Source organism: Stegostoma tigrinum, chromosome 26 (genome assembly GCF_030684315.1).
Source record: "Stegostoma tigrinum isolate sSteTig4 chromosome 26, sSteTig4.hap1, whole genome shotgun sequence".
NCBI classification, from domain to species: Eukaryota; Metazoa; Chordata; class Chondrichthyes; order Orectolobiformes; family Stegostomatidae; genus Stegostoma; species Stegostoma tigrinum.
In genome coordinates this window covers 23,611,015-23,636,409 of record NC_081379.1, presented here as the reverse complement: position 1 = coordinate 23,636,409, position 25,395 = coordinate 23,611,015, and the positions used below count along the sequence as shown (strand labels likewise).

General features: G+C 40.6%; 1 protein-coding gene across 5 annotated transcripts in view; it reads left to right on the top strand.

Moving 5' to 3' along the window:
* The window catches only part of cux2b (cut-like homeobox 2b), a 302,961-nt gene that overhangs the window by 211,797 nt on the left and 65,769 nt on the right, over positions 1-25,395 (top strand). For 4 of the 5 annotated variants that reach the window (XM_048556467.2, XM_048556468.2, XM_048556466.2 and 1 more), the window contains 4 exons: positions 6,171-6,308; positions 21,536-21,665; positions 23,256-23,332; positions 23,791-23,857. In XM_048556467.2, the coding sequence (XP_048412424.1) occupies positions 6,171-6,308; positions 21,536-21,665; positions 23,256-23,332; positions 23,791-23,857 (412 nt within the window). The remainder of the gene's footprint in view (positions 1-6,170; positions 6,309-21,535; positions 21,666-23,255; positions 23,333-23,790; positions 23,858-25,395) is intronic. The other variant, XM_048556469.2, reaches the window with a different exon arrangement.

Here is a 25,395-nt window from a genome sequence, read left to right as displayed (position 1 = left end):
GGAAGACGAGTGAAATGTTGGCCTTTTATTGCACAGTGGGATGGAGTATAAAAGTAGGGCAGACTGCTGCAACTCGCTAGAGAACTGTGTACCTTTGTAAGCTCCTCACTTAAGGATGGAATGAGGGATTTCCTTATGAACAGGTTGAGCCTATCACATTGATGTTCAGAACATAGAGGGATGATCGTACTGAAGCATAAACAATTCTGAGCGGGTGCTGTCCACTCCGAATGGGAGTTCCATTTTAAAATGAAGGGGCTGTCCTGTATAAGATGGAAATGAGGAGAGGTTACTTCTTCAGACACTGTTGAGAACTTTGGAATTCTCTTCCACAGAGAATGGTAGAGACTGGGTCCTTAAATATTTTTGAGACTGAGTTGCAAAGATTTTTGGTTGACAAGACAATTAAGGTTTATGGAGAAGTGGGGGTCAGGCAGGAAAGTGGACTTAAGGCCACAATCAGATCAACTGTGATCCTGTGGAATGTTTGGGCTCTGTAAATGGGCCAAATGGCTGACTGTTACAAATTAATGATTTTTTAAAATTAATTTTGTGCATTTTTTTGGGGGATTTTCTTCATTGTTACAAAGTAAATTGTCTTCTATTTCTCCCGTGGCTGTGCTGGGTCGGAAACGCAGGGGAGTTTAATGGGAGACAGGATTATGCTCAGAGTGGGTGGGGCACAAACAGGGGCGTACAGTTCAGCATCTGTACGCGCACATTTTCAGTGGAATAAATCAGGGGCATCTTCCACTGAAAACCAATCGGGAGTTCTTTCAGGGCTGGCAGGCAGGGTAACTATCGGGCTGGGAGCCCAGGGACCTCAAGTTTAAAATTATTCTTAGCAATGAGTTGTGTTAGCGGATACTGGGAGCAAGAGGCAATGTCAATGAAAGGAAGGTTCAAGGGTTATCTTCTGCAGCCAGTTCGGGCTCACCACTGTTTCCGGACTGACAGAGATTCCTGTGGTCAATCTGCAACTCATGCCATTGTTCTCCAGTCGGGTTTGGCCCCTCAGGCCCAGGAGTGTAAATAGTGCCAGTGCCATCATTAACGCTAATGTTCCAATAACACATTGCCCTGTGCCTCCCAGAGCAAGTGGCCCATTCTGTGCCAATTCTCAACAATAACCATCATCTTATGCTGGGAACAGTGCAGCAAATGATTGTTTCCCCAATCTCCCTTGTCACCAGACAAATGGGACATCAAATCTATCATGCAGTTGCTGTTTTTAAAAATTACATTTTCTAATGTGCCGTTTGTGATATTCTGCAGCCTCTGGTTCTGAGGGAAAGTCAAGAACTGAAGACCTTTTAGCATTACAAATACAATTTGCCCGGGGATAATTCCTTGAACTGTAAGATTATTTTTAAAAAGTAAGGAAAGCTACAACTGTTGCGCAAAGCAAGAGTGGTGTCGAGAGAAACACAACAGTAGTGTGTGGAATTCAACCAGGTTCACTGCTGTGACACCCCACTGTGATTCCCAGTAAATTAATGGAGGAAGCAGCCAACCTTTAGTGCGGAATATTTTGACAACCAAAAGTTAAAGGGAAATTCTAGGCTTCTCCTCATAAAAGCAAAGATGAATATTTACCTCTGCATTTTAATTAAATAAAGACATCACCACCACCCAGCTCTCCCACAATACCTTGTGTAGCACAAAAATAGTGCAAAAAAGGCTTTTAAATGTTATCATAGAATCCCTACAGTGTGGAAACAGGCCCTTTGGCCCAACAAGTCCACAGTGGCCCTCAAAGCATCCCACCCATCCCCATCCCTCTATAAACCACCTTATCTACACATCCCGAATACTATGGGGAATTTAGCACGACCAATCCACCTAGCCTGCATATCTTTGGACTGTGGGAGGAAACCGGAGCACCCAGAGGAAACCCACGCAGACACAGGGAGAATGTGCAAACTCCACACAGGCAATCATCTGAAGGTGGAATCAAACCTGGGTCCCTGGCGCTGTGAGGCTGCAGTGCTAACCACTGAGCCACCTCTGCAACTTCTTTGTGGAAAATATTTACATTGAATGATCAAGATAGAAATGTTGCTTTGATTAACATGTTATATGAGATGTTCCAGTAGAAAATCTATCTGAAAACATATGTCTTGATCCTGAACAAGATCTTTTACTTTCAGCTTTGTATTTAGTGAAGAACAACAGGTAGCAGATTAATAGCAATTTGATAAGGTTGTTATTTGCTTGAGCATATATATCATTTTATCACATTCTTATTCTCTGATTGAATTTTTTCATATTTGATTAAAGGTGTTTGCATTTGATTAGGAACATTTCTAACTGGTAATTGAAATGAGTAGGTGGAGTGCAAATATGTGTCTAACCATGAATCATCAATGCCTCTGTCCAGTCACAGCTGTAGAACTTTTGAAGTCAGAGCTAATTACTGGAGTGTGCTAAATCTTTGAGTGACTTGTAGAAGATTTGTAGAAAACTTTGTAACGTGAGTTTTTAATCTTTTTCAAACCCAGTTTAGAGCACAGACCCTTTGCTTCATTCACTAGCACTCGAAGCTGAGAAGTACCAAAGTCTGGCTTTTCAAAATTACTTTATAATCCTCTTGTATTAGGTTTGACTGAAATTCTTCCGAATATGGCACACAGCTTTGTTAGAGTTTCCACTGCATTCCATCTTCTTGTACAGTTCCTCACCTTGCTGATCTCTGTGGTGTTCTGTCAATCAAGACCATATTTTAACAGAGAGTATGATTAGAAAATCTATCCAAGAGCACAGAGGTCCACTGATAGTAAATTTTACAAGATATGGGAGAATTGTGTTTTGTTCTGTGTCTGGATCAGACTAATCAATAAAAAAAGTGTTGGTGTGCAGATCTAAAGCCTGAGTGCAATTTCTGTACTCTCTGTTCCCAAGGGAACATTTGTAGATGTGCGAAAAGACACCAATATATGCTTGTGCATAGAATCCTCATTCTGGCCTTCAGCACATTAATAATTCTGCAATTTAAAAATGATCATAACTGTTAATGTGATTTGGCAACATTATGGAGGCTGCCCTTGAAGGTAAAGATTGATTGAGGAACCTGTTTGAAATTGCTTCCAATAAAAATATTTTTTATACATTCAATTCCATCCAATACTAAACTTGAAGGAGCTTAGGATGTTTAGTCAAACTTATTTCAAGAGGATAACAGACTATTAATTCCAAAAACAAGTCTTTTAAACATAAGCACCAGATTTAAGGTGGACATTTGGAAGACTTGACCCCACTGGAAGATTGGCAAGTGGACAAATTTCACATTGGCCTTATTCTTCTGTTGGATTTTCTGTACCTACTGATTCAAATAAAACAAAATAGAAACTGAGACTGATCATTTTGTAGGTGATGAGAAGTTACTGTGAATGTTCAGGTGGATAAGGGCAGATTGTGATCATGACAATGTTCTCCCTTTAATAGTGAGCAATGTTACCTCCGTTCCTTCTTTGAACATCGACTTTTATTTCTAAACCATAACAATACTGCTATTCATTTGACATCATGCACTTTTTCCCCCCGTGACTTATTCTAACATGAAAAATTTGAGTATATTGCTCTGAGTGCCTAAAAGCTAGGTGCAAAGAGTTAGTAGAAACAGCCACAATCATTCTATACCTGTTACAGGTATCCCTTTATTCGCTAAAGTGGATAAAATAAATCAATATGTAATTGATAAACCTGAAGTAGATGGCTGGTTCAAGTGCTTCAGGGAAGGGAAGGTGCTTGAGAGAGAGAGACAGAGAGAGAGAGATGCAGCTGCCCAGGCTGTAAATGTATCTTAAAATCCACCCTAAAGTCACTTGTATGTTTGGGTGTAGGTTTCTGGTGGGCGAGCTGTAACTGAGTCATTCTGTTATGTTTGGAGATGGCGTGAAGAAGCTGTGTGATATGCGGGTTGTGACGTGTTGACCAGCTTGCAAAGTGCCCCAGTTACACATTTACTCGGGCTGACTGAGATCGAAGTGGGCCCAGTGAGAAACGAATCGCCCAAATCCCAGTCAAAATGAGAATTTCTAGGTTTATGTTGACCTGTCTTCCATCTGTGAGAGACCTATGCTACAGGAGTATACACCCAAAGAGAAATATAAAACAGCTTGGTCCACTACTATAGATTCATTGAAGTTTTTAAGGCAGTACTGTGAATGCATGTGTACTTCTATGTGCAATATAAAGCTGTTATTTGATGCTGTTTACTTATTTGAAAGCCATTTGCTGTAGCATAAAACTGCACTGGGCACATGGGGGTTAGAATATGTTAACACACAGTTTAAAGGGATGGGCAAAATAAAAGATACCTTACTGGGGATGGTTACTTAGAACAGTTCTTGCTCGCAGTTTAAATTTTGATTGATGTTTGAGTATATTTGTAAGATATAGACATTTTCGAGTGTTGACTAGTTTTGCTATATTCTTACTGGGACTGCATGTGTTTCTGTCTATTGTATGTCCAGTCAACTCAAGCCTATAGCTCACCGTGTGTACTGTTTGTTTCCTTCAGCCTCTTTAACAGTAGGAATCTCCAGGGTCTGCTTGGTCTCGTGTTTAGAGAAAATGACTTGCTAATATAACTAGAAGTGGTTCTTGTATTGAACTAGAAGAGGCTATTCTATTGAACATGAAGGAGCTTATGTTAAGGACAAGTTACAAGTTACGTCCGTAGGTTGGATGTTGTTACAGAGACTATGAGGAGGCCCTGGGTGCTCACTCTCACTCTTTTGAGATCCAACGCTTTTCTGCCCACAATTACCCCTTGTGGATGCAGCTTAAAGCACTCCTCAGTATTAACCTTTTCAGACCCTTACATCTCTATACCGCAATCCTGACTCATCCAACAACACCCACTTCCCACGGATGCATTAAAAGAAAGCTTGTTGTCAACATCTTCTTAGGAGTAGGAATCTGTTGGTTTGGCGTGGTAGAGGAAGACCACACAAGTCATTTATATAAATAGTGTAAGTTAAAGCCCTAGAACTGATCTCTGTGACGCACCACTCATTACATCTTTCCAACCAAAAAATGATCCATTTATGATTAAGATGTGGAATGCGCTGCCAGAGAAAGTGGTAAATGCAGGTACAGTTACAACATGTAAAACACATTCAGACAGGGACATAAATAGGAATGGAAAAAAAAACAGAAGTTGTTGGAAAAGCTCAGCTGGCCTGGCAGCATTTGTGGAGGAAAAAAATCAGAGTTAACGTTTCGGATCCGGTGACCCTTCTCGGAACACGGTCAGAACAGACCTGAAATGTTAACTGATTTTTTTCTCCACCGATGCTGCCAGACCTGCTGAGCTTCTCCAGCAACTTCTGTTTTGTTTCTGATTTACAGCGTCCACAGTTCTTTTGATTTTTACATGAATAGGAAAGGTTTACAGGGAAATGGACCAAACTCAGGCAAATGGGACTAGTTCAGTTTGGGAAATTTAGTTGGCTTGGAAGAGTTGATTCCATGCTACATGACACTGTGCCTCTATGTTAACAAGCCAATCTTCAATCCATGCCAATATGTTACCCCTACATCATGAGCTTTAATTTTCTGCAGGACTTTTGATGTAGCAGCTCATTAAATGCCTTCTGGAAATCTAAGAACAGTGTATCAACTGTTTCCCCTTTACCTATAACGTATGTTACTCCCTCAACGCCAATAAATTGGTTAAATATGATTTCCATTTCACAAAACCATGTTGACATTGCCTGATTACCTTGAACTTTTTCAAGTGTTTTGCTACAGCATATTTAATAAAAGCTTCCAACATCTTTCCAATGAGAAATGTGAAGCTAACCGGCCTGTACTTGCTTTCTTTCTCCTTTCCTTTTTTGAATTGAGGAGTTACATTTATTATTTTCCATTCTAAGAACTAGTTATAGGTTACATTTAAATGATAAACATTCTAATAGAGACTTTGAGGAGGTCCAGATGTTAGATCTCATGCCTTCAAGATCCAAAGCTGTTTTCTTACCAAGTTACATGACATCATCATCTTCAGTAATGCTGAATACAAGCCTCAGTATTAACCCTGTCAGACCCCCATATCCATGTATAACTCTTCCCTGAAATGGTTCTCCTTCATATAATTTCTTCAATATTGGTTTGATTTCTAAACTTGAATATCCCAAAAGATCTTTCCATGATATCATTTCCAGACCCTGCCCCTTCTCTTGAAGCAGCTCGTAACCTGGAGGAGAAACTGCTCCAGCTCCAGTGCAATGAACCAGAAAGTCGAAGAGGGAAGGAGATCCTGAGACACTGTAAGAAACAATCTGAATTGTTCAACTGTGAAGGTAAATGGTAAACCTCAGAGAGATAAAAAGTTGGTTGCATGAAACCTTTTGATGAATTAACTGTTTCCTGAAGGGGTCAAAATAACTTTTCTTTGTTGAAGCTCCTCTTGAGATTTTTTCCATGGGCTGTTTTTGGTTTTTGGGATTACTTTTTCAATCTTGCCAACTCTTTGATTACATGATGCCGTTCAATAGTAACAGTACCTTCTATATTTATACTGACGTTTGTGATTTTTTAAATTTAGTCACTCATGGGATGAGCACATTGCTGGCTAAGCTAGCATTTATTGCACAACTATATTATATTTTGACTTACACAGAAGCAAAACCTGGAATAATTCATCAATATTCTCAAGAATTATTAACTCACAATTAAAGCCACAACATATAAGGTAAACGTTAATTTCTTAGACAGTAGGTGATAAGTTAACAGATAATTTTCATATTTTTGGCCATATTTTTCCTGTTAACTAGCCAAACATCTGTGAATGCCAATATGTTACCTCTTACACTATGCCAAACTTTTGGTGCAGTACCTTATTGATTGCCCTCTGGATAGCTAAGTATAAAATATCAATTGGTTCCCTTTTATCCACAGACACACTTCAGAGACTGATGAGGTCATAGCTACTATGCTTCCATTACACATGCACAAAGTTTAACCAGATGGTTACATCACTGCATCTTGGATCTTATTCTCAGATTTAAATTTAAGAATTGAGCATATTCATTACATTAGGATCCACCATATTTTTTCCACAGGTCGTAACTCCTGAAGTTAATCAGCCTTAAACTAAAGATTCCACATTCATTTATAAAAATTCATTACCTTAGTGATTTGAAGTTCTATTGGCTAACAGTTAACTGAACATTCTTTTGTTGACATGTTTAAAACTGTCCTCTATCCTTTGCAGCCTCCCTCAACCCACCCCTTTCAATCAAAATTTCCCTGCACACCCCCCTTGCACACTCCATTTCATCACCCCCATTTTATTACCTCCTTCACTGTATCATCCTGGGGCACCCTCCTCTTCTCCAAACCCCTTGAAGCCTCCTTCACCTCAGTCCACCTTGTCTTGTACCTGCCTCCTCCCTGCACCTTTTGCAGCCATCTTCTCCCTCCCTAATTCTTGGAGCCACCTCCTTCCCACGCCCCCCCCTTACCATCCCTGGCTGTTGCCCCAGCACTGGACCCAGACATCAGCTGTGGGAACCTGCCCCATACCCAATTTCCCAGCAATAGCTCACTCCCCCAGTCCCCGTGCTGAATTTCCAGCCCCTGGACCTCAGACCACTTGGGGAAAGTCTTTCTCAAAGACAGCACATACTTCTCTAAATGCCCACTGCTCTGGTCTTCACAGGATGCCTATCAACAGAAAGCACAGCAGAAAATTCCCTTATGATTGGAGGAGCAACTCCTCACCATTTTCTTCCATTCCTTTTATGGCCATGACTTTTCTCTGATTAGTCAGCGCTAGGAACAAAGTTTCCTGGGCGATTTGGGGAGTTTTGGAAGTCTGGATGATATGTGTGGCATGTAAACTGTGAGAGGTTTTGGATCCACGAGGCTCCCAGGACAGGTACATTTGCCTGAAGTGCCAGAGAGTAGCAGCCCTTGAACAACATGTGTCTGATTTGAAGCAGTGACTCTGCGCATTGCACCCCATACAAGAAGGAGGGAGATTCCTGGAACAGTTGCACCAGAGAATGGTCACTCCAAATCAGGATAGGCAGACAAGGAGCAGTGCAGAGATGGCAGCTGAATGGGTGACCATTCACCAAAAGGAAAGGAGAAAGCAGGCCCAATAAAGCCACGACACCTGGGAACTATCTAAATGGTGTAAGATTTTAGATGCTTATTCAGTAAGCAACGCAACTGAATGGAGGGTCAGTGACTCAAGGGAAAACCACAGTATCATGGTGCCCAAAGCTGCTCTGGGAAAAGATAGAGAGGCTGGGAGGCAGATTAGACTCACTAGTTCAAGGGATAGACAGTCTAGTTTGCAGCTGAGATTATGAGTCGTGTATGGTCTGTTTGGGATTGATGGGTCCTTGGCACCACAGATTAGAAGTTGGCTAAACAAAAAGAAACAGAGTAGGTATGGATAGACATTTCTCAGATTGGAGATAAATTGAGAGTGAAGTTCTCCAGGGATTGGTGTTGGGACTGTTGCTTTTTCTGATCTATATAAACGATTTAGATCTGGGTGCTGAGGGCAAAATCTCTAAATTTACAGATGTTACTAAGGTGGGGAGAATAGCGAATTGTGAGGATGATGCTGAGTAACTTTATGTTGACAACTTGGCCAAACACCTGGCAGATGAATTTCAATGCAGAGAAATGTGAGGTCATGCATTTTGGTGGAAGAAGCATGGAGATACAGTACAGGCTCAATGGCACAACTTTGAGGGAAGTACAGGACCCTAGGGACCTTGGGGTTCTCGGAAAGTGGCCAGATAAGTTGAAACAGTTGTTAAGAAGGATGACAGGATCCTTGGATTTATAAATAGAGCATTGAGTATAAAGGTTAGGAAGTGATGTTACATCTCTACCAGTCATTGGTCAGACTACATTTGGAGTTTTGTGTTCAGTTCTGGGCATTTTATTTCAGGAAGGATGTTAAAAGTCCTGGAGAGAGTTCAAAAGATTTACTAGAATTACACCAGGATGAGGGATTTTAGATTCACAGAAAAATTAGAGAAATTGGGCCTATTCTTCTTGGAACAGAGAAGATTAAGAGATGACCTTATTGAGATGCTCAAAATTATGAACAATTTTGACAGGTAAGGAAGGATATCCTGTTTCCACTCATTGGTATGTCAGTGACTAGGGGTGGCAATTTCAGGATTGTTAGTAAGAGAGCTAGGAGTGAGATAAGGAGAAACATCTTTACTCAGAGTTGTTAGAATTTGGAATGAGCGACATGGGAGAGTGGTGGAGGTGGATTCCAGAGTAGGTTACAAAAGAAAGCTGGATATATTTTTGAAAGTGATTAATTTAGAGGGCTACAGAGATAAGGCTGGAGAATGGGACTATCTGGTACAGACACGGTGGATGGAATGTCCTCCTATACTGTAAATCCCACAATTCTGTAATTATAACAGGGCATAATTTTAAAGTGAAAGGTATGAGGTTGAGAGGCCAATTGAGAAACCTTTATGACCCAGAGGTTGGTTGGTGTCTGGAATGCACTGCCTGGGAGGGTAGTTGAGGCAGGAGACCTCAAAACCTTTAAAAAGTACTTGGATGAGCACTTGAAGTGTCAGAACATACAAGGCTACGGGCCTAGTGTGGGAGAGTGGAACCGGTGCAGCTGGTAGTATATTTTTTGGTGGAACAAACTTGATTGTCTGACGGGCCTCTTGGAATATAATTCCATGAGGGGATTCACCAGAATATTACCTGGGCTGATACGATGCAGTTGTGAAGAGAGTGTAGGTAGGTTGGGGTTCTTTTCCATAGAGCAGAGAAGGCTGAAGGCCTCTCTGATTGAGGTGCACAAATTCCGAGGGGCAGAGATCAGAAGAAACATTTCCCCTTAGTAGAGGGGTCAATAACTAGGGGGGCACAGTTTTAAGGTAGGGAGCAGGATGTTGAGAGAGAATTTGAAGAGAATTGTTTTCACCCAGAGGGTAGAGGTATACTTGAAATTTACCATCTGAAAGGGTGGTAGCAATAGGAATCTGAAGATATTTAAGAACTATTTAGATGAGTACTAGAAATGCCATAGCATACAAGGTTACAGTTCACGTGATAGAAAATGGGATGAGAATGGATGGATGTTTGATGATCAGAACAGACATGATGGTCTGAAGGGCCTTTTTCCCCAATGTAAAAACTCTATAACTGTGTAACAAATTGGGAGGAGGGTTTCCCTTCTAAATACTACAGATGAAAAGAAGCCAGTGGAGAGAGGTATCTGGTATCATATAATTTGTTGATACAATTAATAGTGAAGGAGCACCTGAAGAAGTGATCACAATGTAATACTATTTTATATTGAGTTTGGGAGTGATTTAGTTTGTACATTCTTGAGCTTATAGGAAGTAGTTCTAGACATAGGTGTATTTGTTTTATTTTTCCGGAATTGCAGTGATTTTTGGATAGTACCCAAGGGTTTGAAGGTGGTAAGCTTAATCCTGTTATTCATGAAAGGGGAGACCATTGAAACAGGAACGACAGCCTGGCAGTAGTAGTATTGAAAATGCTAAATTCTATTATTAGGAATCTGGTAGCAAGTCTTGTTCTGATGTAATACTTGGGCTATTGCTGATGAATTTGTTCAGATCTCAATTTGTTTTTGGTCCAAATAATGCCTTAAACAAGTCAGAGAAGGTGGGGAATATGGAATTTTAGCAGCCAGTATTTATGATCCTGAGACATTCTTACAATTTTCTGTGTTGCCCTGCAAATTATCATAATTTAATTCCACGCTTTGCTTGTGGAATTTGAACCGGCAATCCCTGGACAGCTAGCCCAATGCCGCAATGAACTGCGATAACAAGGTCTTTTTATTTCACCTCAGGCATCAGTAGTGTTTCTTGCAGGATGTAGGTATGCTTAATGTTGGCAAACGTAAGCCCATTACACTAACACATTGAGATTGGCTTGCATGTATTCCATCTCTCCATGGTCCTAACACCTGCACAAATCCTTGTACCATCCCTAAACTTTCAGATCGTTGCGCCTCATTAATAAAGACCATTAACTCTTACATTAATCGCTGGCAACTGGTCTACTATCGAGGACCATGGTCATATATAGTTCGCGCCTTCAGTCTGGAGAAATTCTTATTTCATTCTAGTAGTTTCCTACTAAATCCACAATATTCTGTCTGATACACTGCACTACAGTGAGGTACCTGATCAAATGATTTCTGAAAGCTCATATAGGTAACGTCTGCTGAGCTACCCTCACTTGTTAATGTGGTGGCTTCTGGTAAGAGTTTATCAGACCTGTGAGACACTTGGAGGCAGCACGGTGGCTCAGTGCTTAGCATTGCTGCCTCACAGTGCCAGAGACCCAGGTTCGATTCCCCGCCAGGGCAACTGTCCGTATGGAGATTGCACATTCTTCCCGTGTCTCTGTGGGTTTCCCCCAGCTGCTGCAGTTTCCTCCCACAATCCGAAGATGTGCAGGTTAGGTGGATTGGCCATGCTAAATTGCCCCATATTTTCCAGGATGTGCAAGCTAGGCGGGTTAGCCATGGAAAATACAGGTTTATGGGGACAGGGTAGTGACGTAGGAATGGGTGGGTTGCGCTTCAAAGGGTTGGTGTGGGCTTCATGGGCCAAATGGCCTACTTCCACACAATGGAAGCCAAGTGGATCTCTTGAATTCCTTCTCTGTGAAGGTGACTATATGAAACATCTCTTGTTAATCAGTTCCAAGTATAACACAGGGAGCACAGTCAAATATTTAGTTTAGGGGTTCTGTCTTGTCTCCGTTTTTAAATGAGATATGCATCCTTCCAGTCTGAGGATGAGTCCTTGACTCAGTGAGCCATTGGAGATGCAGTCAAAGAGTTCACAAAGCACATTTCCAACATTAGCGCCCTCGGGTAACTGTCAAATCCTTTGGCGCGTATTTCAAAAAACTGTTATGTTTTTAACATGATGGCCTTGATTTTTTTTAGATCTCCTTATTAAGGCAAATCTGCTTGCTGACAAATGATCGATGGATTTGTTTTTAGGCAGAACAGAGACGTATAGAACATGATCTGTGAGGCTGCTCTCTTTGCAGTGGAAGTTAATTCCTGTGATGCTTACTCTTTAGCTTCCAGTTTAATTACTAATTGTATTTATATATTAATTCAGAGTAATTACTGTATCAATACATTTATTATAATAAACATGCTGAGCTATTAAAGCACAGATTGAACACAAATTCTACAGCTAATCTGCTTTCCTGCACATAAATATTTTTTGTTCAGTGAAAAGATTACGTTTGTTAATTGGGATAATATGAAATCGGCAAAGCAGTGGAGAAATTTGTAATTTGGTCTCCCTATTACACCACATTCATCTCAGTGAAAGTAACTTTTTGTAACAATATGAAAATAACTGTTGATGTGTCAGTGATGTGATGTGCTAAACATGAGGGTTCACAACCCATTGTTTATAAGGATGCTGTGAAATAATTGCGATCACCTCAGTCCAGTTACTACACAGCAAAAACATGCTCTCGTTTGTATTGAATTGGCACGTTCACACAGTTTACAAAGTAATAAATGTGGATATTGATCACATCATGTGGCCCTGCCAGGTTCCAGTCATATTTTGGGCTTCAAGCACATTGTAGAACAGCAGAAAAACCCTTCCTACACATTTGTGCCTGATCTCAGAGCAATGTCACTGAAACTAAGTAAATGAAATTAAAATAAAGGCAAAGTCCTGTGGATGCTGGAAGCCCAAAGTAAAAACAGAAAGCGCTAGAGAAACTCAGCAGGTCTGCAATCATGTGTGAAGAAAGAAACAGAGTTAATGTTCCAAGCCCAATGTGACTCTCATTCAAAATTTACACTGTTAACCGTACAGAGAATAAAGTTAACTTTTTTTTCTCTAATGGAAAAGTGGCCCGGGTTATCTGGGATACAGGCAAGGTCAGATTCTGTTGTCCATCCTTTGTGAGCCTGTGAAGGTCTCATGATGCAGTAAGCAGTATCTCAACCTTTTAGCCAGAAATCCCGGGTTCAAGTCCCATTCCAGAATCTGATGGCCAAGGAATGATATGTTCATAACGTGGCCAAACACGGTGGGGGTAGGGTGGGGTGTGGGCTGAGGGATGGTTCTGCTATAAGGTGATAGTTGCATTCCAGCGCAAAATCGTGTTATAAGAAATCGCACTATTGAAATAGTGGGCCCTCTGGGAAAAGCAGGGTTAGGACAGACCACCAAAAAATATTGCTCAAAATCACTCAACATTCTTCCTCACCACTCTCCTATAAGTATTGCCACCATGCCGGTCACTCACGTGAGCCTCAACACTTATCAAATAAAATCTATTCACCTGCAACATAGTCTGCATCACACCCTAGCCCATTGCTGATCTGACCTGACATTCCATCAGCACAGACTTCTGGATAGATGTTCACAAAAGTGAAGCCGAGGAATCTGACCTTTCTTTCCTTTGTGCCCATTGACATTGAAATTAATTGAAGGATTAAAATGCATTATAAACCTGAGTAACATGGTATTCAAAATAATGCTGGAAAAGAGCACGTTGTAACACAGACAACTTTTCGTATAAATGATTTACATGCACAAGTTAAAAAGTTTTTACATATTAAATATATAATAAAATCTCAGCAAAAATATGACATACAAAGGTGCATGTTTTAAAAGCACTCGTATTAGTTTAAGCTATACTTTTTTTTGCATTTAATGTGTTCAGCATAAACTCTTCAGACTAAGACTTCAGATATTTTCCTAATAAAGTGGTTGTTCTCTGTGTGATATTGTATTTGAGGTTTATGTCATACAATCCAATCACCTTTTACAAATGAACTCATTATGACTTAGTCTGAACGTTTACACCATCTGCAAGGATCGAAGAAAAGAAATTTTCCTTTTACAAAGGCTGCGATGTTGATGTGTACTCAATGGAATCGTGTTATAGCCCGCACAAGTTTGTTTTAGAAATAGTGCTTCCCTATTCTCAATAGTGTTGTAGCTGATTTGTGTTGCTGAACACACGTTATAGCAGAACCCCCTGCATTGTTGAGTATCAACCTGCAAATCATTTCAACATTTGCCAATGGTAGGCACAGGGATTCCCAGTTAGCCGTGTGATTGAAGGAAAATTGGAGCCTCTAACATCACTATTTACAGCATACGTGAAAAATCCACATTGCCGCAGCACCCTGGACTCCTTCAAGGCCAAAGGGTGACAGGTTAGTTAGCTGATCCAAATTGATAATCCAGCTTCGAGCCAGTAGCCCACGGTCCCAGTTTTGTGTGGATTTGAGATCCCCTCCTTGTCCTATTTGTGGTGGAACTTGTGGCACTGTGATTCAGACAGCAAACTTGAGAAAATGAAGAAAATGCTGACTTGAGAAGATGATGGCTCGCTATGTGCTACCTAGACTGCAGGACTGTTCTCCAAAGTTGAGCTCTCGTCTCCAAACCAGTAGATCAGTTCAGCAACTGCATAATGAAGAGGAAATCTCCACAGGGAGAACTGATTGTCATGTCTTGACATGGTGACCGGGTAGTCCTGAATAGATCTGCTTGACTTCTTCCTGTTGCTTTTAAATTTAGTTGCAATTGTTTTGAACAGAATTGCTTGGCCATTTCATAGAGTCATAAAGCACAGAAGAGCCCCTTTGGTCCATCATGTCTGTGCTAACCATCGGCACCAACCTCGCTCTTAAGGTTTAGTCAAGCAGTTGTAAGACTGCAGTCATATGTAATCACAACAGAGTAGAATTGGCAGGCTCTCTTCCCTGAAGGACATGACTGAACCAGTTGGATCTTTACAGCAATGTGGTAATGCCTATGCTGACCTGAAGTTTATCAGATATATTAAATTCGCAACTGATCATAGTGAGATTTGATCACAGGCACACTCTAATCCACCCCCTGCACAGCAAAAGTCAATTAAAGACTGTTTTCCGACATAAAATCCATTAAACCCACAGATCTATTTTCTGTGAATAATTAACATAATTGGAATTAAAAACATTTTAGCATATTGTAATTAGTTTTGTACAAACAGTAGGTCAGTTTTAGAATGACAAACATTTGGTAACAGACAAAGTACGGAGAGTTAATCCAGCTCTTGAATTTCATGAATTAGATTATTCTTTCAAAAAATGTAAAGAAAAGTACTGAAAAAAACTTTAAGCCGAAGAATGAAAGTTGAAAACGTAATGAACAAATGAGATGGCAACACATTTTTATTCATTGCCAGTAATTATTACAAATTAATACTGCATTGCAGAATCTTAGCTAATACCTAGAAACTAATTAGCTATTTTACAGCTGTACTAAAATCTAAACAAATAGCAATGTTGTTACCAAAGACACAGCTGTTTCTTTATATGGGTAGGAAATTACATTATTACAGTAGTGCTAAGTATTTTGTATTTTAAAGCATACTTTTAATCTGCAATGTTACCATCTGGTTTTATGCTTCTTGGGCAACTTTCCCCTTGCATTTGTGTGAAGCATATAACGACTCAGTGTGAGCTTGCATAAATAGCCCTGCTGCAGTTGCAATTTAATAGTCACAAATGAAGATGCTCATCCAGAATTTAAATTTATACCACAATTGCATTGAATTTGACCATTTGATTACAGTGGGAGTCACTCAAAGGCAGCTAACAGGCAAATACGAGCACACTAACTTAAATAGGTCGCGTCAGCTAATTTGAACAAGACCGAAATATCGAATAAAGCAATGCATGGTAATATCAGATCATTGAATAAACCTGGGTCAGAGATTTTAAATTTGTTGTTCATTTGTGTAGCATTTCATAATGGGTTTTTTTAAATGAGAAGATGAAATATAACAAGCAAAGAGTGCTAAAATTTGCTTTTCAAGGTTTGAAGAAATCATTGCCACTATTTATATTCACTCTGGGGACTCTTTGAGTCCCTCCACTGCCATTTGTCTTTCCCTGTTTGGATTTTTGTGCATTCTCCACATTTAACCCATGTGATGTACAATGCGTTGATGATTGGATACCACAAATTTCTCAGCAAAACTATTCCCATTTCACACAAAACAGTCAGTGGATGCAGAGTGAAGCGTGGCTTCATTGTTTTGCAGTTTGCCTCAAAGCTTTGCAAGATACATTTATACACTATTCTCAAATTCCGCATCAATCTCAGATTTCCCAGGAGTTGCTGCCCACGATGCCACTGTATTTGCCCACTAAATTCTGCACCCCACTGTCAGCCTCATAATTACATTAAATGGAGGAGAGTCACTGATCCATGATTCTGCCCAAATTTGGAATATACGAATTAGGAGCTGAAATTTGTTCCCTCATGTGTTCTGCATCATTTCATAAAATCATGGCTAATTTGATTTTGGCCTCAAATCCACATTCCCACTTATTACAACCGTTGATTCCTCTCTTGGCCATGGACCTATCTACAATGAACATGCAGGTGGAACTCCCTTGGTCTGGCAGCATCTAAGGAGAGAGAAACAGAGTTAACATTTCAAATCATGTATAACACTTCCTTAAAACTAAAAGGTGTTGGAAATTGATGTCGTTTACCACTTTGGACAGAGTCAGAAGAGAAATGAGGGGGGTAGGTGATGTGGAGGCCCGGTGCAAAAGCAAAGGGATTGCTAATTGTTGAAAAAGAGAAATAGAGATGTAATGTAGGTGTGAAAGGGGGAAAAAAAGAACATATCCTCTCTCCTGAGTGTAATGTAAACAGGAGTAGTATTCCGTGTATTCAAAGATTCAATTATCCAGCCTCCACTGCTCTCTGAGGAACAGCGTTCCAAAGACTCATGATCTGAGAGAAAAAAACCCTCCTCATTCTCCTCATCGTCATCTTAAAAGGGAGACCACTGAGTTTTAAATTATTTGGTTCTAGTCACTCCCACACGGCCAATCTTCTTTCAGCATCCATCCTATCATGACCCCTCGAGTTCCTATCTTTCAATAAGATCACCTCTCATTCTTTTAAACCCCAGGTGATATAGGCCCAGCCAGTTCAAACTTTCCTCATAAGATACCTTTCCCATCCCAGGCATCAGGTGAGTGAACCCCCTTTTCTGAACTGCTTCTAATACACTTAAACTGGGTCTTAAATAAGGAGACTGAAACTGTACACAGTACTCAGGATGTGGACTTACCAACATTCTGTACAACTGGAGCAATATATCTTTACCATCATCGTTCCTGTCACAGTAAACAACAATCCATTTGTCTCTCTAATCACTTGTGATACCTGTGTAGTAGCTTCCTGTGCTTCATATTCCAACCTACTTAGATCCTTCAGTATCTCAGAGTCCTGCATTTTTTTCTCAACTTGAATTACCTTTCTGTTCTTCCTGCCAAAGTGGACAAGTTCATATCTTCCCACATTACACAAAATCTAATCTTTGTTTTCCCACTCATGCCCCTTTGCAGACTCCTTATTTTCTCTTCATAACTCATTTTCCTATCTACCTTAGTATCATCAGCAAATATAACAACAATACTTTTGTTCCTTTCATCCAATTATTTGTACAGAAGGTATAAAATTGCGGTCCCAACACTGATTTCTGGTGCATCACTCATTCCAATCCCAAGTCAACCCTTTTATGATCACCCTGCACTTCCTATTAACAAATCAATCCTCTAACCATACTCATATGATACTCCTACATCATGAGCTGTTATTTTGGATAGTGCTCTTTGGCGTAATATCTTTTCAAATGCTTTCTGAAAATCTAAGTACAGAATATCCACTGTTTTCACTGTTTCCACTTTACGTATATTGTTTATAACTTCCCCAAAGGACTCTAAAAATAAGTCAGATATAATTTCCCTTTGACAGAACCATATTGATTCAACACGATTGCATTAAGATTTTCTACATGCTCCAATAAAGTCTTCTCAATAATAGATTCCAAATTTTCTCAATGACAGATGTTAGACAAGCCAATCTTTTTAAGACTCCAATTTACTGTCTCCCTTCTTTCTTCAAGAGAGGAGCACACATTGCTATTTTCCAATCAGATGGGATCTTTCTAGAATCTAGGGAATTTTGGAAATTTAAAACCAATGCATCTATTAGGTCAGTGCTTTTCTTTTAAATACTTAAAATCGGGTATATCAGGGCCAGGAAACTTGTTATGTTTTAGTTACAGTAATGTGCTCAGCCCCCTCTGGTGGTTGTGATACATTTGAGGTTTCACACCGTGTTTCACATTTTGATCCACAATTATTTCTAGAATATAATTCAGTCCTCTCCAGCAAAGGCAGAAACAAAAGGCTGAATTCTACATCTATTTCCCTAGAGGTTTGAGTTGCATCAATTTTTTTTAGCGGGATTCTCACTGGAAGGCCCAATAAGTTTTCATGCTGATTCTTGTTAAATACACCTCATTAACGATTTACCCCACTTTTTCAGTATTCCTCAAGTCTAACTCTGTCCCATCTTATGCGCCATGCCCATGAAAACTTACCACTCAGCAGATCTCCATCAAAAAAACTAGCATCCCTTGCACCCATAACATCTGTGAGTGGGCACTGCGCAGCCGGACAATCCTAGGCAATCCAGCGTTGCCCCTCACCATCAGCTGTCATGCCATCCTGCCCAATGCTGAACACTCCTTGTAGATACAATCCCATTCTCTCATCGTCATCACCATTTAATCACCAGGCCATACACTTCACTGGTCCTTTTCACCTACATTTCACCTGAAGACCCTCTCTGATTCCCTGCTGCCGTTTCCCCAGTGCCCAGGGTTCACTTGCATCTGATCACCATTCAGTTGGGGAACATCACATACAGGCACGCAATCGGACAAGTCCAAACGTGAGCTGTTACTGACAACCAGCCATAAGGAAAACCAAAGGGATGCAAACAAAATGCTAGTATCAAACCAAATGCTTGAGTCTCCACAATGGTTTTCTGCACCGGCTTGTATCGACTGGAACTGGGGTGTTAGTCAGGCCCTCTATGCCCTGTAATGGCAAGTGTAGCTGTGTTCAGTCATTCCCTGGGAGACCACTCCCTGTAGCCCAATGTTCTAATCCTTCTCCTTGGAACAGCCCTGCCATTCGCCCAGCTCCTCACCATCGATCACATCACCTTGTCACTTGCTCTAATTGTGCAATGATGTTCCCCTCATCACAGCACCTCCCTTGGACATTCCACAATTCCTGGGGCACTTCTGGTCAGAATTCAACTTTGTTTCAACTATTGCTGCTAACTTCTGCATCTCTGAAATGACAACATTAGTTTTGCTCACACCAACAGCATGTTATAATCTGCTACATCAGACACCACCACTTGCACTGTGCGTGTATTGCATATGTGAAAAAGCGTGTTTGCAAACGCAATGTAGCTTGAGGTTACAAACAGATGCTTCACGTATTTGCCTCTTCAATGTCTTGGCATCCAGCATCCTGCGCTTTTGCTTTTGGACTGCGACTGACTCCACCGACCTGGAGTATCGTCTCAGCCGCTTCCATGTGGACATCAGCAGTCTATTCAACTGCTCCCCCCTAGCTCAAAGTGGAGATCCACTACATCGGTTTTCAGTTCTGAAGGTCCACCCTGCCCCCGACACTTTGTGGTGCCCACTCTGCTCCTTTAGACAGCCCATGTAGAAACTACACTGGTGGTCACTGCCACTAACACCACCTCCTGCAACCTACCATGCCCTTCAGTACTGTCCTACATTTCCCCCAAATCTGTGCAGTTCCCCTGTCACTGTCCTCATTCCCAACTCCACAAATGCCCCTGCTTGCCCTCCAGCAGCTCCTTTGGCAGGATTTCCTGCTGCACCTATAGCTGCCCTTCTGCCTTGCACCCTCCGTAACAATCAACAGGCAACCCCTTCCCCCCCATCTCTGCTGCTCCCCCCACCTCTAATTTACGCCGGTGAATGGTCAGTAGTCAGTAATGGATATTTCTGATGATAAGCATTCAGATTTTTGAGAAAAATAACTGACCCATGTCCTGTCAATTTATTGGAAACCAGCCTCCACGCTGATCTTGCTGGCATCAGTAACCAGGAGCTTCTCCTGATTCACTGCAACAGCTGGCAGCACAGCTTTCAAATCGTCAAAGACACTCCGGTATTTTTATCCATTCATTCTTTTTCACCTTTCTTTTGTATGCTTCAGAAAGGAGCCAATACGGTGCTTCTGTTCAGAATGAACTCCTGATAAAGTTGATTGCTACTAGTACACCGCAGAATCTGGGCTCCTGTCTTAGGAATGAGAAGATCCACAATAACCTTTCAGCTTTTCCCACAGGATCCTATCCCACAGCATGATCCAAATAAGTCACCTTTGTTTTGGTAAATTTATTCGTGATTTTTGTTTTATACTGGGCCTCAATTTAGATGGTCACCATTTTGCCATGAACAAATGGATTTAAAATCAGCGTCTGATGATTGTTTGGTAGATTAATTCCAGAGATGAAAGACTTGCCATTTGAGGATTGTTCAGGTTAGATATATACCTATTAGAGTTTAGAAACATGAGAGGAGATTGAATTGAGGTGTGTAAGGTGGCAAAAGGCATTGACGATGTAGACATAAAGCAGGGGTCTCCCATTGTGGCTGAAGGAAGGCAGATTTAACATTGAGATGAGGAGGAATTATTTCTGTGAAGATATGGTGAATCTGTGGAGTTTACGACCCCAGAGAGCTGTGGACACCATGACACTAAATAAATTGAAGGAGGTGACAGATTTTTAATCAGTAATGGGATAAGGGTTATGGGGAACAGGCAGGAAAGTGGAGTTGAGGCCGAGATGAGATCAGCCGCGATCACATTCAATGACAGATGAGACCTTGGGCGCTGAATTTCACATTCCTGCCTCCAGTTCTTGTATTTAGGACAACGATACTTTTTGATCTTTTGTGGAATGTAGACTCGCCTCATCAACAGTACTCAAGAGAATCACTGAATGCTGTACCGAGCCCCACAGAAAATTCCCTGTCACCCCACTGTCTCCCATCCAGCAATGTCTGCTCCATTGTTTCCTTCCTACGCACCCCCCAACATGAAAAGGTTTTATTTAGCACCGTTGTTAAATTGTAACCTCAAAGTTTCTCTCACTGAACTTGTTTCTTTTGATTGTACTTTGGAGACTATAATTGATTATATTTTGCCCATTAATGACTTAATTAGATTTTAATTAATTCCATGTGACTTCCTTTCTGCAGACATTGTACACTTTTAAAAGAGGTGGTGGAAACTGTCCTGGTAAAGTGTACACAGTAATGCACTATAATGAAGATGAGGAGGAATGTATTCAAATACATTTATGTAATTGCCAATTGGTTATAATTCACAAAGCGTGAAAATAATAATTAAAGTCAGATCTGCTCATAAAAAAATGTTCTGGGTGAAAGAACAAGGGAGATGGGTTCATTATCTTTTTTCATTTACACTTTGAATAGTTAAAAGCAGGCAGCTTTTTATGGAGTTTGCGCCTCAAAGAGGCTGGTACAGTGTGGATAATGATGTGTGCTAAAACATTCCAGGTTGTCCCTGAGTTGTATAGATATGATCACAATTCCATCTTGTCTCCCACAGCCACAAAACAATCAGCAGAAACCTCTCCAGCTGGCATTGAGGCGTCTGAAGAATTACAAAAGACCAGCACAGACAGCACAGCACTTAAAAGCGATAACCTGTCACAGAAAAATGAGACAGAAAAAGAAAGGTACATGAAAAGAAGATAATTACCCAGTAAATCTTTGGGAAAATCTAATCCGGACTGAAAGTGGCTGTGCACAATGCTGCTGCCGTAATTAGTGCTGTACTTTTCATAAAATTAGGTTTTTGTTTCTCTTCTTTTTCTCTGATTTCCTTCCTTTGCTTTCATCTCTCCCCTTTCTGTCTTTTATCCCATTTCCCCTTTTTTCCCTCACCTTCATGCTGTTTTTTCAAGCTCCTTCTGTTACCCCACCTCTCCCATACTGCTGTTTCCTCTCTCTCACTCTCTCTCTCTCTCTCTGTCTTCCCTTCTCTTTTCTTAAGCCCTTCTCAACTTTAATATTAAATGTGAAATTGTTAATGTATGTGCGTGTACTGTGTTTCTTCATTTGAAATCTGATGTTTATAACGAACTGAAGCTCCAAGTGTACTGAACAAATTTGATTACAGTTCAAGTGGTTTTCCTTTCTTTAAAGTTCATTTATTTGAGTTAAACCATGTTTCTGCAGTTGCAGATTCACACAAATGAGCACACACACTGACAGGAGGACAGCTGACTTCTGGTAATGGGCATTGTAGGACAATTTTGCTCACTTGTCTACAAAGGAAATTGGAACAACATGTATTGTCTCTAGACAGTCTATTTTGGAAGAATTCAGTTATTACAATAATTGTGCAGGACCATTCTTTAAGAAGTTCAGTATTCACAAGGACAGTAGTGCATTCCAATAACCTGGTGTATGTATTTCTAAATCAGAAGTTGTTCACGTGATATGGTGCATGTTTGCTAAACTGAGACAAATGCACACAACAAAGGAATGATAAATAATGAACTAAAACAAAGTTCCTGGAAAGGCTCAGCAGGTCTGGCAGCACCTATGAAGGAGAAAACAGAGCTAACATTTCGTGCCCGGTGACCCTTCCTCAGAAACGTTAACTGTCTTCTCCTTCACAGATGCTGCCAGACCTGCTGAGCTTTTCCAGTAACTTTGTTTTTGTTCCTGATTTACAGCATCCACAGTTCTTTTGGTTTTTATTGAATGATAAATAATAGTATCCAGACACTGAGGATATGAATAAAGGGGAAGGACCGTCAGGTCGTAGGATGGTTTTAAGTCAACAGTGGATGTGGTATACTATAGAAACCGCATGGCATTGTCTCTCTGTAAAAATAGAAAGGATACCTTAATTGATTTTGGTGTTCTGCTTGCACTGGGGAGTGTGACTTGTGTTTAAGTATTTAGTTTTGGAGAATGTCTCAAGTTGAATGTACTGATAAGCTCAAGGCTGAAAATGTGACTCGGTGTTTTAAAAAGTATGTGGTGGGCCCATCTTGTGGAGGGTAAGACTGCTGCTGTTTCTGAGATTGCTTTAAGGATGCTTTAAGCATAGCCGTTTACCATGTGACACCTGTAGAAAATTAAACTGCACCCCAAAAATCCATCTGGAAGGAGCCTATTCGTTGACTTAGCTCCAGAATATCGATTCAGTGCATTGCAGAAAAAGCTTCGTGCTCATCTGTGAAATGTGTTAATTTTTTTTACACAAAGTACAGCTTGGATGTTGGATCACTGTGTCCTTTCTTTCAAACATATAGGAGACTACAGGAAGCACAGATCACCTTGGCTGCCAGACTTGGGGAAGCAGAAGAAAAAATTATGGTCCTTCACTCAGGTAGGTGACTTTCAGCATTTGTTCCATAAATAACATTCTTGCCATCCAGGTAGGTGAGGAGTCGTGACATGTGGTTCCTGACTGTCACGGGCAGGCAAATTGCTGTAATCTATGGTGAAACATAGAGAGCTCCCCTGTGTAACTACCTGCTGTGGTGTGATGCTCACCCCAGCAGTTGGAATGGAAATGTACTGTGTGTTTGGTTGCTGCAAAATCTGCCTGCTCTGTGCCATAGTTAATGTAAGCTTGAACACATCATGTATCAAGGCACAAGCACACAGCACTAACCTGCTAAAATATCATGAGAGTTACCTAGCCCCTTTAAATAAGCCAGGGGAGAAATCAGATGGAAGCAATTGTGGAGCTTTCTTTATGACGGTAATTGCACAAATTGCAGATTAAACCCATGTGACTTAGTGCTCTCTTTTTATCTCTCTCTGTAATTATCTATTACTCAGCTTTGAAGACAACACAAACAGAGCTCCTGGATCTGAGGTGCAAATATGATGAAGAAGCAGCATCTAAGTGAGTAATTGCAAGTCTGCAATCTTGCATTTGTTAAACGCATCCACTTCAAGGTATTTGTCTGTAGTTTCAACGATAAAACGTATATATCAAATCAGCTATGCACCAACCAAATGTCAGGTTATTATTGAAAATAAGACAAGGCTCTGGTCGTCTCCTATAAATATCCTTCCAGAAATGTTAAGTAGTTCAGGTAATTGGACTAAATTGGTCACAGGTTAAGCTAACTTACATGAGTGCGGGAATGGGCTAAGATGCTTCCAAGAGGAGCAACTTTATACTTGTCACACTTTAATTTATCTACTAACATTCTTTGGCATGAATTACCATTGTGCAAATTACACTATTATCTTCAGTCTTCAGAAAGTAGCAGGGGTAACATTTACCACACGCTGCTTCAGTGGCTGTTGTGCTGTTATCACACGGTCAAAGATGGTGCCTGTTATTCATGGTGTTTTGGATTTATTTATGAATATGTTTGTTTCCCTCAGTTCACATCTCTTCCATTTCTCCACTCCCCAAATCCTTTGCCTCAGTGAGGGACAAAAGACAAATGCAGTAACAGAGGAAATTGGGTGACCTGGCATATGCATTGTAAGCGAATAATATACAGTTACAAGAGCTGATTTGGGAAGAAAATGAAATATTATCATTAATTGCGTATTGGAATGCGAAAGTAGAGTAATCTTAGTAGTACAAAGCATTAGTGAGGCTACATCTGGAGCATTTGCATCTGTTCTGTCTCCTTGTAAGAATGGATATAATTGCATTAAAAACAGTGCAGTAAAGGTTGGATTGCAAGGGTTGTCTTTTGAGGAAAGGTTGGACAGTTTGGGCCTGAATCCATTGAAGTTTGAAAGGTTGCAAGTGATCCTGTTGGTAGAGCTTGAGAGGACTTGACAAGGTGGCTGCCAAGAGAAAGTCTGAAAGTCTGGACCTCGGGGATGCAGTTTAAAAATAAGTCGTGTCCCATTTAAGATGGTGATGAAGAGAAACGTTTTCTATCAAACATTCATTCGTCTATGGAATTCTCTTCACCAGAGAGCAGTGGAGGCAGGGTCTTGATATTTCTAAGGCTCGGTTAAATAGATACTTGATTGACAAAATAGTAAAAGATTATATACAATAGACAGGAAAGTGGAGTTGATGCCATATCAGATAAGCCACAGTCTATTGAAAGGCTGAGCAGGTTCAAGAGACAGAATGACCTATTGGTCCTAATTTGTACCTTTCAATATATTTAACAGAATGTCATTATCAATAAAGCTCCCCAGTTCCTTCTTCAGGGGTTATACTTGGAAGGGGTGTGAAGGGATATCTTCCCAGACTCTCCAGCTAAGATAGGCTGAGTATCAAGTTAAATGCATCTATCTTCAACTCATCCAACTCATATTGGCCATTAGTTAGTTTTGTAATGCATTGGTCTTCCACTCACGCTATCAGGAACATTAAACACTGAAGCCATTATCCACGTTACTGTGTCTTTAATTTGAAAGAATGAAGACAGCTGTTATACCTGGGGATTTAAGTCACCTGAT